At 32.9% G+C, this 17,587-nt stretch overlaps 2 protein-coding genes across 2 annotated transcripts; both read right to left on the bottom strand.

Annotated features, from left to right (window-relative positions):
* Window positions 1-756: 756 nt before the first annotated feature.
* On the bottom strand, window positions 757-4,427 carry LOC110807041 (calcium-binding EF hand family protein). Its single transcript, XM_022032061.2, has 7 exons — window positions 3,899-4,427; window positions 3,736-3,803; window positions 3,344-3,567; window positions 3,065-3,148; window positions 2,636-2,849; window positions 2,196-2,492; window positions 757-1,600 (listed from the first exon to the last, which is right to left on the bottom strand). The coding sequence occupies exons 1-7, from the start codon at window positions 4,287-4,289 to the stop codon at window positions 1,394-1,396; spliced, it is 1,485 nt and encodes a 494-aa protein (XP_021887753.1). The 5' UTR covers window positions 4,290-4,427; the 3' UTR covers window positions 757-1,393.
* A 2,508-nt stretch (window positions 4,428-6,935) lies between these two features.
* On the bottom strand, window positions 6,936-8,077 carry LOC110807052 (serine-rich protein-like protein). Its single transcript, XM_022032072.2, has one exon. The coding sequence runs from the start codon at window positions 7,962-7,964 to the stop codon at window positions 7,350-7,352; it is 615 nt and encodes a 204-aa protein (XP_021887764.1). The 5' UTR covers window positions 7,965-8,077; the 3' UTR covers window positions 6,936-7,349.
* Between the last annotated feature and the right edge of the window lie 9,510 nt (window positions 8,078-17,587).

Below are 17,587 nucleotides of genomic sequence, written 5' to 3'. Positions count from 1 at the left end.
GGCTTCGACTTGGGTTGACCTTGAGGAAATGGAAGAGGGAACTAGACATGTAGCTTTCAAATCTCATGTTGTCAATTTGGATCAGGTTAGAGTTAGATTGCAGCTTCCTATCTACTACTCACACGAGATCGAAGGGAATGAGAGATGGGAGAGGAGAGATAAAACAGGAAAGATGAGGGAGAAAGAGAGGAGGATTAGACTGCATTACTTTGCACCCAAAAAAAATATATTGACTTTAACTTGAATTTCTTTGATGTTTGAGTTTAAAATAGATAAAAACGAAGCTATGTTTTGAAAAGCGTGATAGAATAAATGGAGCATGTTTAAACACATTTATCTTTTCTTCCAATTTAACCAAGTAAAAAATTTTCATCAAATTGTACAGAAAAAATAAATCACTTTATTTATTCAAAATATAACCTAAATGTTGAATTACTCGCAAATAATCTTCGCAGGTCATCTATTCCTTGCTTTAAGCCTTTTACTTCACATTCAACAGATGCAACTAGGTTTCCCATTTCTTCTCTTTTAAGAAATATCAGCAAGTTAGTGAACCTCAAATGGTTATTCAAAACCCAAATAATATTTTATCTTCAACGATGATGTTGTGCTATTTGTACTTCAAATATTTATATTAGCACTTCCCAGATCTCTTTCCCAACTCATGTAATAAAAATTAGTGAGTGGGTAATATAGATCTTCGGAATGCAAATAGCAGATCCAGCAATCAATACTATGATGCTCCGATACCAGAAGTAATAAACCAATAGAAATACTTATTGAACTCATTATGTACATTAACTTTCTCAGTTCTCTCAAGATATTGACAAAGACAAACCGATAGGAGAACAAGTGTAAGGATCGATAACCCACTGGAAGTATATGTACAGGTGCAAGGATTAACTGTCTCGTGCTGGGATTTTTAAGAAATAGTTTCATATTTCAATCTTCTATACCTCATGTGCCACAGAATCCCAAGCAGATCAGTCAAACTTGAATCCAAAACTTAAGCTAGCAATTTAACTGCCATTACGTTATAAATTGCATGGACATCAACTATTGATAACATCTTCACATCAAGGGTAAGAAAATGCACCTCGAATCCTTGATTGATGTAGGAAATAAAATGATGTTGCTAGATCTCCAATTCCAGCTGCAAGTTTGAAATCTAAATATTCCTGGCACAATAGGTTGGGAAATAATCACTTTTCCTGTTTCTGAACATTGCCCACTTGTCAACAGCTCTGTATCAACTCATCAGAATTCCTGAACGCCTTCTTTAACAGCAACTCAAGTCATACGGGAACTTCTTGGCTGACAGCAAGTTTGAATACTCAGGAATCTAGAAGCACCCTTTGCATAACTTCAGGGGCCATTTGTACAGTGATATGTATTAAGGAAGAAACTGGCTGATAGAGAAATTATTTCCACGGTTCCGTAAGAAACCAAAGAGTCCTTTCCCCACAGGTTGTGCAATATCCTTTTCCCTTCTGCATAGAACACTAACAAACTCATCCGCACTCAAATTTCCATCCCGGTTTGCATCAAACAGATGGAAAATGATATCAATGACAGTGTCGGAAAGTGATAAACCACACACCTAACATGTTAAGAAATCACTTCATCAATAAATTTCAATTTAAAAGAACTGCAATCGAAATTATTTGATAGGTAGAGAATCAAAGCTATATCAAAAGCTTCAAAAGCCAAAAGCAAAAAAGTCTTAGTGATATAAGACCACCAGATTGACATGAACAAGGAAATGATTTTTTATATAATTCATTGCAATCCTAAAAAAAAGTTCACAAGTTTTTTTTTATAAATTAAAAAAAAAAATTCACATGTTAGCTTTATAAAATCACCAATTTTGTCTCTTTCAAAAACTGATAAGCTTGAAACTCAAAGCATCATGAGTACTGCCAAAATGGCAGAAGAATAATTCCATATCCTGCCCAATCATATTCCTAGTTAACTTCTGAATTTTCCCGACTAGGTAAGCCCTGAACGGAGGTCATACTGATGGCATGACTGTGCTTCATTTCAAATGGCCTATGCTTCTTTTACAAATAAATTTCAAATAGCCTTTGCTTGGCTATCCAAAAAGGACTTCATAACAATAATATTTTTAATGGTAAGATTGTCTGTTGCAAGAGAAATAAAAGAAATTAACTGTACGCAGTGAACTAAAATCTTACATGGAATGCAGCTCGTTTAAAGTCCTTCCTTGTCAAAAGGCCATTTACTTTCCCATAACTGAAAAGGGCTATAGAAAATGGGTGCAATTTTCTTCGTAGCTCTGCAAAGTTTTTAAATTCCTCAAATGTGATGCGAGTGCCCCGAAGTAGTGGTCTGTCATTTAGTTCATCAGCTCGATCAAGCAACCTGTCTAAATGGCTCATATCGGCAGAAGCAACCATTGAGAGAGCAAAATCCTTAACTGAGATGGATTTTTGTCGTTTGTAGTCATAGTGGTCAAACTCCAACCTTAGCATCTATGGTTTATAATTAGACACAATAATGATAATTATATTAAAATCAGAAGCATAAACTATTGTAATTAAGGACTATTAGCAATGACAAAATTCTAGCAGACGAATTCTCCAAATATATGTGAAAAGGGGATACTCGGACTTACTTCATCACGCAACTCTCTCAAAAACTGTACAAATTTATCATGCTGGAGGCGTTCATTTCCATCTTTGCCAAAGAAGTATTCCACTAAACCTCCATTATCCACAGAACCATTGACCTTTAACCCAGTGCGAAGTCCATCCCTGTGGACAGCTCCTTGTCTATTACGAGTTCTCATCAAAGCCATCACTTTCTTAAATTCCTCCTTATCAATCTCCCTGATGCGGATAGCATAACACAAAAGAAAGATAACAGAAAAAAGACAGGCGACCTCAATAAGTTGCACTAACATATCAGGTACAAAGCGTTACTTTAAAATTCAGCATTTTTCAGAATTGTATATGGAAAGATATCACCTTAATAATACCCTAAACGGACATATTGTACCAAAAATGAATCTCATCTCTTGTGTAAACTTTGCATGAGTACTCACCCACTGTTGTCCATGTCAAACATTTTGAAAGCCATCAAAAAGCTCGATTCTGGGATGCTGAGTAATGTTACGAAAAATATATACCTGGTCCAGAGGAAATCAAAATCTTCATTCTCCAAAGAAGAGAAAATTCTGAAACAAAGACTTCTGACAAAAGGGTGACTTCAATTCTGAGGAGACACCAATACCATATATAGTAGTAATAGCAATACCATATATGAGAGATATATGAGGAGATACCAATACCATATACAGAACTACGCAGTAAAAGCATCTCACTCTTTGAAAGATATAAGTCCATCATTGTTCACGTCAAAGAGCATGAAAAATTGTGAAGGGTCGCATCGTAAATCGCCAGGGTTCCTTTCCCCGCTCAAATAACCATCTCTCACGAGGTTGGATTCAGATGGAGGGAAAACAGGAACAACTGCTCGCATCAAATCCGAAGGTCTCATAAGTATTTCTCCTTCTGGTGTTTTAACGGATGCGAAGTATTCAAAGACCTGAAAATTCATAAAGGCAAAAAAAAAGTGCAATCTCAATCAACCTAAAGAAAAACCCGGAAAACTTTTTTACTATAAAAAAACACGGAATTATTAGGAGATTGGAGAATTATCGTTTACTAAGCACAAAACAAAAGCTATATTAGAGCAGGACAATCTTCAACTCACTTTTTCCGGCGGGCTCCGCAACCGTAAGCGCTTCTCGTAGTTAAAGAAAACCTTTCTCCTATATGCATCTGCAATTAGCTAGACGCAAGATTAAAAAATAAACAAACAAATATACGAAACAAAGTGTTGACAACAGAATTAAGACAGTAACTCAAATAAGCACCTCCGAAGATGAACTTAGAGCTGTAATCAGGCAGCGAAAACTTCCTTAACAACGAATTCGACCAAGGTGGATCATCCACGATCGATTCTTCAGCATGCGACGAAGAATCAGAAAAAGACAAAACCGACCGACTGATCAAGAAAGGAGACTTGGAATCCGACGAAGAAGACCAAAACAACAACCCTAAGCTCGAGCCAAGTAGGATCCCTGAGATCCACTTCGTCAAACGAGATTCGTTTTGCTTGTCTGCGGTGAAACACGGGGCTTGAATCAACGGCGATGAAGAGGAAGGTCGTGCAGGAGAAGAGAACTGGCGGGTTTGAAGCCGTTGGATTGTGAATAAGTAGTTGATCGACGGTTGAGATCTTTTCAGGTGCGTTACGGGAGGCATGTTTCGAGTTTGCGCGTGACAAGCGACGAACTTGGATCCAACTGCAGGGATGACGCAGCTCACGAGGCGGGTGGTATTTAAAGCCAAACGGTAAAACGAAACCGTATTGGTTCCCTTTTTTAGAGTGCCCTTTGAACTTGGAATTTGGATTATAATCAACGGCGTCGTATTTGAAGTTGAACTTCTTAAATGGGGTAGAGGTTGGGCCGCAACCTCTGGATCCAACCGATCTCATCAAACGTTGTCGTCTGCAGAGTCCACTTTTCATCCGACTCGGAGATGGGCTAGGACTTTTTCTTTAACACGTCTTCTTATGAATTTGAACAGAAGAGGACAACCCATTTGGGCTAGTACTCTTCCAGAGAAACCCACTAAATATGTGGTTTGTTTATGTTATGAATAGTGGATTTGAAGACGGCTCTTGTCCATTCACGTGGCACTGATGACACATGATGGAGAATGATCTGTCACGAGCAATTGCGCGCAAGCATCAAACTAGAGGTGGGTGGCGCCCATAAGGAAACTCATAACTCATCACATGCTTCCCACACAGGGGGGAGAATCCATCGGATAACTGACTCTTTCCAACCATCTGAAATTTTAATGTACATCAAAGACAGACCCACAAATATAATCTCCTATCCCTAAACTTATTGTTCTCTAGAGTAAATTACAGATGATTTAAACTAATAATAATTTATATATAATTATGGGTTTTTTTTTTATGTACGTGTGGTTTGTGTGTGTGTGGTCCTGATGATTCTTGGCTTTTTTAAGGTATATTAAATGAAAATATTTATTATTGTAGGATGTATTCCCATGTGGATGAAGACATGGAAGAGTAATGCCCAAATTACACATGCTACGGACAATCTACAATCTTCTTCTCTCAGCCGAGGTGGGCTTTCGCTTGGCGTGTTATGCTGCCGACATTATGCTTAACGCATCTAATGATGTACAATAAATAAAAATACACCAACCATTCATTTTCACACCAAACAAATTCGTTCACCATCCTTCCCTGAACTTTAGACCATTACTTATTTCTGTCATTTCGTGAAATACAAAAGTATATGCGATCACCAAACTTCAAATTTTGTTTGTAAATTTAAAATAAATCAATAATTTTTTATGAATATTTAATCTAATCTCTATTTCTGTAAATAATAACTGTTCAAATCCAAATCAAATCACTAGGAGAATAATAATAATAATAATAATAATATAACATTTAAATGTCTACGTGTGTCTTTCATGAGCTTATATTTTGCAGGAGGATCGTATAGCATGTCATAGCAGCATATCAATGTGTTTCTTTTTTTTTACGTTTATGTGGTAGGTCTGAAATTCTAAATGTTTTTTTATATTTGTATGAGAAAAAATGCGGTGCCGTGGAGATAAAAGTTGGACCATAGTTTTGGTCGGCTTAGATACCAAAATCTTTAGCTTTTTTTTTTTTGTTTTTAATTTTCTTTTCCTGGAATTGGGTTTCCTTGGACAAATACAGACACACTTGGTTTGCACGAAATATCTTTTTCAGATCACATCTTCAAAAAATGCGGGATGCCGCTTTGACACGTATAATACGACATGGACATGCCAACTGCTTTATCATTAAGATTCACAAAGCCTATCTTAGGTACCACCCAAAAATCTTTTCTTTCAAGTTTTTAAATTTCCTAGCGAACGAGATTAATTTTAAAAATTTTAATTTCAATTGAGTAAAAAAAAAAAAAAAAAAAAAAAAAAAAAGTAACCCAAAAGGCAGTTCTTTTGTCCAAATTATTCTTCAAGTCGAGACTCTTGAGTGAGCGTAGATTTGACCCTTTTTTCTCGAGGTCTCCTGGTTTCCCCCCCGTCAATTATGGCTACGTTGCCGTTGGGTCTTTGACATTTACGATTTCGCAGTTGATGACTTTTTTTGTTTAATTCCAACAAGAATCATTAAGCTTGTATGCAACTTTTCTTTTTTCTCCAAGCACAGCTGTTTTGGCAATTTAAACTGCATCTTGTCTTCCAAACTGGGAATTCAAACTTTCAAAAGGGTCCACCTTATTCAATTCCAGCTTTGCATATCTTAACTGCATTTATTATTATCATTTATTTTAATTATCACTATTTATTTTTGGTAATTTGAACTTTGATTATGTTTCGGAGTTAAAATTAGGATCCTCGGGAATTCAATTTTGAAGTCCAGTTTTCACATTAACAATTTCGCAAAGGTAAAGGGACTCATTTCCTGTCTAAAACCCCAATTCCAATACTTCACGTCACACCTGCAACCAAAAGGAAAAACAAAATTATATAATAAATAAATAAATGAAAATAAAGGAGGGAAAGAATGTATACCTTACAACATAAACAACGAAACGTACCTGGTCCACGATAACGGCGAATTAAACGGACAAAATTAACGGAAAAATGGACTACGAACGAACGGAACGAGACGGGACGGGACGGGACGGGAAGGGGAAGGGGACGGTCACCGGAAATCGGGAAAGTTCACGGGACGTAGAACGGGAATGGCAGGCAAACGTTGCAGTGAACGCAACAAACGCCTACAACTCAAACAAGCAATGCCAGTGTTTTTGAGAGTTTGAATTAATTATTCTTTTAAGCCCCAAGCAAATGCTCATTTAGGTCTGATAGTTTTGAATTTTAATTTTTCATTAATTTCTGGAAAAGTTTTATGTCCGAAATTCTCCTTCCATTGCAAATGATTTGTACAAAAGCAATTCTCCACCTCCAAAAAATTCTAAAGATCTCGAACGTCTCCGAATACAAAACTCGTCCGGTTTGACTCGGTACCACCGCGACTCCTTGTCTCCCGGACGATAACGAATGTCGCCAATTTTGCACCGGATGCCGCTGCAAGTTACACCGAGTGGACTTCATGAGTCGACTCGGCCGAGCCGACTCGGCCGAGCCGACCCGGCCCTACGCTGCTGAACATGACATCTTCGCTGGATTCTCCCGCCTCAGACCAAAGCTAAGCGAGAAAATTTGTAATAGATGACCGATAAAGAAACAAGAACAGACCTGTCAACAGTTCACAATAAATTACTGGCCGTTGGCTTTCAACATGACGGAAAGCCGGCTAGGCCTCGGCTGAAAAGCGGCTCTTCTCCTCTGCTGATGCGAAGATGGACGAATAAGAGCGGACAATGCCCTCTTGACCCACTCTCCTTCAACACCGCCTATCCGTACCAACGAATTCGTCATCGCCGATCTCCGCATATTCAACCTTGTGGACGGATAAGATGCTGAGCTGTGTCCGTGACTGTTCGCCGTATTCTTATGGAGACTGCATCGGAACGATCCGGGATGTGTAGTCGGGGAGCACATACAGGTCTTCCTAGGGGCAGAGATAGGGTGATTTTTCTGTTTGGAGACGGTGATGGATCGGCTAGGAGAGATAGATCTACTATCGATAGAGAAACGGAAGGACTGAGCGAGAGGACTTGATGCATAGAGATTGACACGGGTAGGCGAAGCTGATCGGGGATGCTCGTGGTGATTAAAGAACGTCGATGAATGAGTGTGGAAGCTGGAGCTTGTCGAAGAAGCAAAGGCTGAGGAAGAAGACGATTGAGAAGTGCAGGTATAGAATCTACCTGATGGAGAAAGCGAGCGCAGTACAGGACCACTTGATCTGGACTTTGAAGACGCCGCCATGGTTGAGAGAGAGAACTCGAAAGAAATTCTTTCTTTTTTTTTTTTTTTTTTTTCCCCCTTCTAGGGTTCTGCTAAAGGGTACTTTGCCTGGTGAGTTCGGCAAACCTAGCGAGTCTCAAACGCTAGATTTATAGATTTGAGGGACGAGGGTATAACGGTAAATAAGGGAAATACATTGGGGTATTTCTGGTTACACAATTTTTGAGATGAACTTAACCATAGTTAATTTCGGAGATTTGGTTGAACTCGTGGTCAGTTAGCTGTTTGCCGTTTTTGGAGAGTGTGATTCCAATCCAACGGCTGATGTGATGGGAACTGCTGTGTAACGACGAAACCGCTTTACTGGACAGCTGGAAAGGCAGCCACGTATAGAAGTATGAGGAAACGGTCTTCTTTAAAATTACTCGAAAGATCCTGATTTGTCCACGTAATTACAAATTTGCCACCGCCCGTTGTTTTCGATGTGGGTCAAACTCGAAATTCACAAGTCACAGCAAACGTGTCTTGCAGCTAAAAATAAATTGTTTGGTTTTCCGTTTTTTTTTTTTGATTATTATTATTATTTACGTGTTAATCCAAAATTTCTTATAATAATTAAAATTGAAAATATTTTTTAGAATAGTAAATTTTAAAGTTTATTAATGGTAGGTAGTAATTTATTGATATTTTGAGAATAATCAAAAGGCAGCGAATTTCTTTGTAATAGATTCCGAAATGAAAAATCAAATCAAAGATGCTGGCGCGTATTTCATTTCAGATACTGAAAGCTCAGCCTTACTCCACCGGAAAGAAACGTTTCCCACTCCTTGAACATTAATATACCGCCAAAAACAAAATACGGGAAAGTGTAATCAATTCTGATGCCTTGAATGTATCATTTATTTTTTTTTTTTTAGTACCTAAAATTGAACTATAGAAATCCATACTCAAAATTTATAAATTTTTATAAAAAAATATCGAATTGTCATTAAAGATAAATGTGTAACAGTTCATAATTTAAAAATAAATAAATTATAAATTAAATACAAAAATAAAATAATAAAATTAGAGTTTATATTCCTTACATAATAATTCATAATACCAAATAAGTTTACTGGAATGACTATTCTAAAAGAATAAATAAAAAATTTAATAAATAAATGAAAAGTAAACAACTGGATATCCTATTTGTAATTCTCTTATGGATCGGAATCTTAATATTGGTACTCTTGATCTGAAATGGTTAATAAAAGAGTGAGATACACTGACCCAATAACAATGTTACACTACTCACTAATACAAAAATAAATGTTGGTAAAAATTATAAAAACAATTAATTGAACTTTTAATTTAAGTAAATTCATTTATCATAAATATAATCATTTATTATATATTTACCGTAGTAAGATTTTCAAAACCGACATATAGAGGTAATAACACAAACAACATTATAATCTCATTTTCAATTAGTTAGGACAACAACTTTCCCTTTTATCTGCCTACTGGTATTCATGGAGGTCCATAGGGATGTCTCTACTACGCGTGAATTTTTATTCAATATTATCAACTAATCAGCCGTCCCAATACCCCGTTTGGTATGAGCGTCAAAAATACTATCCCTGAATATCACGTCCGGTATGAGAGTGAAACGGACCGTCCACATACCTCGTTCGGTATGAGCGCAAAAAATATAATCTCTCAACACCACGTCCGGTATGAGGGTGAAATGGGTCGTCCTCATACCTCGTCAGGTATGAGCGTCAAAATATCATTCATCAATACCCCGTCCGGTATGAGACAATGTTCACGATAGGATTTTCTATGTACTCGGTCCGTCCACCATCTCATAGGGTATCCAGTAAGGCTATCATTCATTCATTCACTTAATCAAATAATTTTTTGTTTACATTTAATTTTTAGTTTTACAATTCAACCCATGCAAAACAAGTAATACATGCATCAAGAAAACACAACTGAATCATCTTACCAATTTCAGTTTATTATTATTCACTCAAAACTGTAAGATCAAACAATCAGTTAAAACATGACAAACAGTAATAAATAACTGGTTCCGGCTTCATTAGTAACTTGTAATTAATTATTGATATTTTATAAATTACACAAAATACCATATTATTTATAATTAAATTTCGATTCCATAGCAGGGGATAAGGTGAGGGATTCTTATCTGAATCAGTATCCAAAATACTAAACTTTCAGCTGCGGCTACTAGTGATTCTCGAATTTTTTAAATTTTCATTCGGAGGTTAAAATACGCTTCAAGTACCTAGAATACCCTAAAAAATTTAAAATCGGTATGGAAAATTTTTTCTGACCAATTTTAAAATTCCGGCACACGGCGCTGCCGCCTGTGACGGCGATTTGCCTCGGACTGGCTAATTTCAACTAGTTTTGGTCAATTTTGGCCGATTTTATACTCATTCCTGTAAGAAAATACTTTAAGGGGTCTCGGTTAGCTGAAAATGTCAAAAAATAAAAACTTATCAACAGTGGAATTTTTTGGTGCGGCAATTCCCCCAGCTCACTTATGCGGTTAGGTATTTTTTTTTCGGTCAACATGTGAAAAACAGAATGGTGATTACAATTGTAAAAAAATCGTACGAAATAGAAGTCGGAAAATGGCTCATCGGATACTGTTTTTTATTTTTCCTGTCGCGGCCCCGCTAGGCTTTACTCGCGATTTTTGGCTCATTCACCGGTCTTTTTACTCCGATTTGACCATGGAGGTGTTCAAAATTAAATTCTGAGCGAATGAAATTTTTTTTACATTTTTTGAGGTTGCTCCAGCGCAGCGGCGGACAATGGTCGGTTCCTTTCTCCGGTGATTGGTTCTTCTTCTCTGGCGGGGGACTGGCGGCTAAGGTTAGGATTCGGTGTGAAGTGAGGTATTTATATCCATCTCTGTTTAATCTGGGTCATTCATTGCGTTTGATTTCGACCATCCGATCGTATTTAAAGAATAAATAAATATGGACCGTTCATTGCTATTTTATTTAGACCGTACGATCGCGTTTAAAGAGAAAATAAATATGCACCGTTCATCACATTTAATCGTGATCGTCCGATCGTCCCTTATGAGAGAACGAATATGTACCATCCACGCGCGCGGGAATAAATTCAGATCGTCCGATCGCGGGCACGCAAATTACTAACATGGCATCGCGTTAGCTTACCTTGCCATGCAGCGCGTTTTAGTTTGTCGGGGAAGCTGACTAGGCAGTCCTACGTGGCATATTTTTTTAAATTGTATTTTGACTCATAATTTCTGATTTTTCTTTCAAAAACACTATCAGAACTCAAAATTTCACTCATTTTTCTTAAAATTATTTATAATTTTATTATCTACCTATTTTTTCCTAATTTTTATATTAAATAAAAATTTATAAATTTAAAAATTATATTCTATACATTAATTTAAAAATTTTAAAATTAATTTCGGGTATTACAAAATAAATTTATTAAATATTTATATTCTAATCAAAATATAAAATAAGGTATTAGAGAAAAATATGTTATAAAAAATTCAATAGTACATAATTCTACAATAGAAGATTTACATGAGGTTTTATGAATAAAATATATAATCAATAATTTATATAATACATATTCTATATTTTATAGATAACTAAAAACGGTATAATAATGTTATCGTATTAACCTAATTTTTATGTTAAAAATTACTTAATATTTAATTTATAATTAACTAAAAGTTAAATTATATTATATATTAATACGTTAAATGTGTAAATAATTATTATTTAAAATCATTATATGAATTTTATTTTGATATCATAAAAATATTTATTTTTGTATTTAAAATATTAAATAAATAAATATTACATATATCATCATATTAAAACAATTGTTTTCAAAAATTAAAGAATTAGTAGGTCTATTGTAAAAGTTAAACATATAACTCCTAACTTGCAAAATGAATGAGAATGGCAATGGAGATTATGTGTTATTGTGTAATGACTAAGAAAATTATTAAATAGTCAAAATTAATAAAAGTAATATTAAAAGACAAAAAGATTTTGAACTACCGATAATATAATATTTATGTTATAAATTTAAAAAATATTTATAAAATTTGATCATAAAAGATACGTAATAAATAAATAAAAAATTATTTAATAATAATAACTGTATTTAAATATTATATAATATATGATAGTTTAATTAGTCATGTTGATTTAACAAAATTAATATATTTAAAAATGTTATATTAATATTTTTTACATACCAATAACAAACGTTACAAAAATTATTTATTGTTAACATATTTACTTATTGTTTTGATTAGAGTTAATTGGATATCCATTGATAAGAGGCAAAATAAGAGCTTTAAAATTAAAAGCGTTAAAAGAAGTGTCATTAGACACTTTCATATATTATATTTCTAATTGAAAAATATTATAGTAAATAATAAATCAGACTTATCTTATTAAACACATGATATTTTTATAAGAAAATGTGTACATAAATAATATTACGTTTACTTTAAGTCATTTGATATCATAAAATTAATTCTGAGCATTTAGAGCTTTTCTATTAAACTATAGGTTAAAAAAATTATATTTAAATATTAATATTTAAAAATTAAATATATTTAATCATAGAAGTACATGAGTACGAGTACATCGTAACTCTTTCATATGGCATCGTTAAAAAAAAAAATAAAATAAAGATCATATGCACATGTAGCGACATATCTAATTAATTCAATTTTTATTTAATTAATATCAGAAGAATATGCGAACTCAGTTCCCCAACAAATAATTATAGTTCTTCACGTTTTCACACATGAAAAAAACAAAGTTGTTCACAAAAAAAAAATAAATAAATAATAAATACATGCAATAAAATTCAACAAAACACATAATTTTGGTGCTGATTATTTTTATAAAATTTGAAATTAAAAATTTAGCTTGTTGTCTAAAATAAAAATAAAAAAAATATTATAGTTTAGAAAAACAAAAAAAAAAAAAGCAACAAATTATTATTATTACTACGAAAACTATACATACACTGTACGAGCAGGTGTTCTTCACTTAAATCACACAACTTCAGAGCTGATTCAAAGAAAGTGAACTGGTATGAGCGACGAAGCTGCAGGCGGCATATTCAAGACTGGGCTCCTGACTTTGTTGACATTTCTGAACCGTGGACTAATTGAAATTTCAACCAACCCAGTCAAATCCACATTAATCACTCAGTTCCCATGCAAATTAATTATCAGTCAAAACATTTTGATGACTTTTTTTTAGTGATTTATTTGACAAATAATTTGATATTCCAAGTATATTATAAAGTAACTGTGATCTAATATATAATAATACATTATTTTAAATTAATATATTTTTATTTTATTTAAAAATAATATATTTAAATTTTTATAATAAGATATTTTATTGATGTATTATGAATTAATAGTATTTTTTATTGATGTGTTATGAATTAATAGTATTTTACGATTAATTAAAATCGTAAATTGATTATATTTTTTTATTAAAGAAATATTTCATTACCACAGAGCTTTTTAGAAAGAATAATCACGGCAGCTGATGATTTATCTGTTTATTAATTAACTATCTTCCCAGTTATATATATATATATATATATATATCTCTCTCTCTCTCTTCTATATGTAAGTACCTTTCTTTACTGGTTTAATTTCATTATTAGATTGTACTTGTTTTATTTAGCGAAAAAATTATATAATTATTAATATTCTAAAATATATTAGTTCTTATATAATTTAGTTTCATAACAAAATTTATATTTTATAATTAAAAGTATAAATTTATAAATTAATTCCTTACAATACCCTTAATTTATTTTAAAAAATATTTAAAATTAGTGTGTAAATATAATTTTTGAGTTTTTAAATTTTTATTTAATATATAAAATTTTAATTTTAATTTTTTAAATTATTAATTAATAAAAAATAAAAAATAAATAAATGTAATATGAAATTGAAAATAATTTTGAAAAAAAAAAGGTGAAAATTTAGATTATGTGGGTATTTTTGAAAGAAAATTCAAAAATTATGGGTCAAAATATAATTTAAAAGAATTGTGCCACGTACGACGTCCAGTCAGCAGCCCTGACGAATAAGAGCGCGCCGCGTGGCAAGAGACGCTGACGCAGTGCCACGCAAGTGATCCACGTGCCCGTGATCGGACGATCCAGATTCATTCCCACGTAAACGAACAGTTCGGATCCGTTCCCTCCCCATACGCGATTGGACGGTCAAATTTAAATGCGATGAACAGTTCATATCCACTTCCTATTTAAACATGATCAGACGGTCTAAATTAAATCGCGATGAACGGTCCAGATTCACTCTTTATTTAATCGCGATCGGATGGTTCAGAACAAACGCGGTGAATGGTCCAGAATAAATGGAGATGGATATAAATAACTCTATTTACACCAAACCTTAATCCTAACCGCCAGACTTACCTGCTGGAGAAGAAGACCCAGCCACCAAAAAAGAAGCCGACCACAGCCGCCGACGTGCCAGAATCACTTCCGACCGCCAAAAGAGGTTTAAAAAAAATTTTCTTTAGTTGAAATTCGATTTTAAACACCCATGTGATCAAATCGGAGCAAAAGGACTGGCGGATTGACCGAAAACTACGTAATTTTTCCACCATTGTAATCACTGTTTCCTTCTCTATATGTTGATCGAAGCAAAACACCCGACCGCAAAGGTGAGCCGGCAAAGTTACTGTACCAGAGAACCCAACTATTGTTGAGTTTCGATTTTTTTGATTTTCTGGAGCAAACTGAGACCCTTAACGTATTTTCTCACAAGAATTGATATAAAATCGGCTGAATTTGGCTGAAAATGGTCGAAAACAGTCGACCTGAGGTAAACCACTGATGCAAACGGCGATGCTGTCGTTGGAGCACGGTGGAGCCATCGTGCTGGAATTCTGAAATTGGCTGAAAATGGGTTCTAACACTGACTTTAGATTTTTTGGGATATTTTTAGGTACTTAAAGCTCGTTTTAATTCAAAAAAAAAATTCAGGGAACCCAGGGACCGCCAGTAGGTGCAGTCAACAAGTTTAGTCTTTCGGGTATCAATTTGAGTAAGAATCCCTTATTTTATTCCCTATTATGGAATTAAAGTTTAATTTTAAATAATATGATATTTTGTGAAATTTAAAAAATATCCATAATTAATTACATGTCACTAATGGAGTCAGAACAAAAAATTATTCATTGTTGATTCTGTTGAGTTATTTTACAGTTTGAATGTATGATAATATCTGATTGATTGATTTTATAGTCTGAATGCATGTATTGCTTACTTCATGTGATTATGGTTGAATTGAGAAGCTAAAAATTAAAAGAAGTTGAGAAACTATTTGATTTAATGAATGGATGAAACAACAGTCTTACTGAATATTCTGGGAGATGGTGGACGGACCGGGTACATAGGAAACACTATTGTGAACGTTGCCTCATACCGAACGGAGTATCAAGGTTTGATAATTTGGTGCTCATACCGGATGAGGTATGGAGACGACCCGTTTGACCCTCATACCGGACGGAGTATCGAGATTTAGTAATTTGGTGCCCATACTGGATGAGGTATGTGGACGACCTGTTAATTGAAAATGTTAAAAGAAATGGTTCACGCATTGTGGGGACATCCTTATGGACCCCCATGGATACCAGTAGGCTGATAAATGAAAAAATTATTATTCCAACCGATTGCTTATGAAATTATAATATGTGTTATGTCATTGTCTCTGTAGTTTGTTCTTGTAAATCTCGTTACGGTAAGTAGACGATAAATGATTTTATTTATAATAAACGATTTTGTTAAATTAAGAGCTCTATTAGTTGTTTTTATTATTTATACTAACATTTATTTTTGTATCGGTGAGTAAGTGATATTTTTATTGGGCTAGTATACCTCATTCTTTCATTAACCATTTCAGATCAAGAGAACTAGAATCCAGAGACTGATCTACAAGAGAATTGCGAGTAGGACATTCAATAATTTATTTTAATTTATTTCCTTATTTATTAGTTGTTCATTTAGAAGTGTTATTCCCGTAAGCTCTTTTTGGTACTTTTAATTATTGTGTAAAAAATGTAAATCCTAACTATTTATTTCGCTTCAGTACTAAATTTATAATTTAATTTCTTTAAAATTTTCAAGGTCGTTACAACACATATGTTAAATTTATTGTAAACTTAGCCTTTTAAAATTAATTGCTCATAAAATTTATACTATTATAGGGACAATACAGTAGTTACAAATTATTAAACAATAAATTCTACAATATATTTTAGTTATGATTTATTTACTTGTATTAAGAATTAATTTTGCAAAAAAATTAACAAATTTATACATAAATTTAATAAATAATTAATGCCACTATTTTTGGGTTGAATCAATTATTTAATTATATATTTTTATATATATCGCAGTTACACACACCTTACCTTACTAACAGATCACATGGGTGGGCTATATCATGTGTTTTTGTTATTTTTGAGGTGGATGCTGCGTATCCGTTAGTCGTATTGGTATCAGCTTCACCTCCAAGGAACTGCGTTTTAAATATTAATTAATTACGTTAATTATTAATTATTAACAGCATTATTTTTTTTAATATTTCTATTGTAGATTTTAATATCTATCAAATCGAATTATTGAGTAGAAAAATATATAGAGTTACGAGGGAATTAATTTTAATTCCTAACTGGCCAGTTAACTTTGCACACATCACCATCTCGTCTTGATTGTGTTGTGTTGTCTCTTTTTACTAAGCATGTTTCAAATAAGTTTAATCCTATATTATTATTAATTATATTTTTAATACCAAAGTATGGACGTGGACATTATATGTGATTGTTATTATAAAGGGGAAATCCATTAAATAATATATTATATTGGTTCATATTTTTTGTATCTACATATATTAAAATAAGTTATTAAATTAATCTTAAAATATTAATATTTATTATAATTTAATTCATAATACTTTTTATTATAATTTAGTTTCTGATATTTTTAATTATTTTAAATGTTTAAATTTATTTTATCTTTAATAAAAAAGTAAATTTATATTTTTAATTTTAACTACCTAATTAACTTACCAAAGATTTGAATCTTGGATTGATTTGTATTATCTCTTTCTTACTAGATAATGCTAGAAATAGGTACCATCCTATATAATAAATAAATTAATTAATTAATTAATATAATTACTCGTGATGGTACTTGAATTATTAACTTTTTCAAAAAAGATAATAAGTATTAAGCTTAATTAATTAGTATCATAGAATAGGGAACTTTGCAACCCTATTTATTATTAAATATTGATTATTTAACAGTTAATCTCACTTAAAGTCCTGGCTCAACTACTACGAATAACCCTATTATGGGGCGCACAAAGTTTTTTTGTTTTTTTTCTTAATGTTTGAAAATCCAAGGCCAATGAAATGAAAATAATAAACAAATTACGTCCTTAGTATATTTAACGAAATTATCAAAACATGACAGCTGTTAACACGAAATACTAATAGAATATTATAGCAATTATTTACAATAATTAATTATTATTTAATAAGGTTGATTATCAACTTGATTAATTT

This window comes from Carica papaya, chromosome 7, assembly GCF_054855325.1.
Source record: "Carica papaya isolate Zhongbai chromosome 7, ASM5485532v1, whole genome shotgun sequence".
Lineage (NCBI taxonomy): Eukaryota > Viridiplantae > Streptophyta > Magnoliopsida > Brassicales > Caricaceae > Carica > Carica papaya.
Note: the sequence above shows the minus strand (reverse complement) of the source record. Positions and strands in the feature narration are given on the sequence as shown.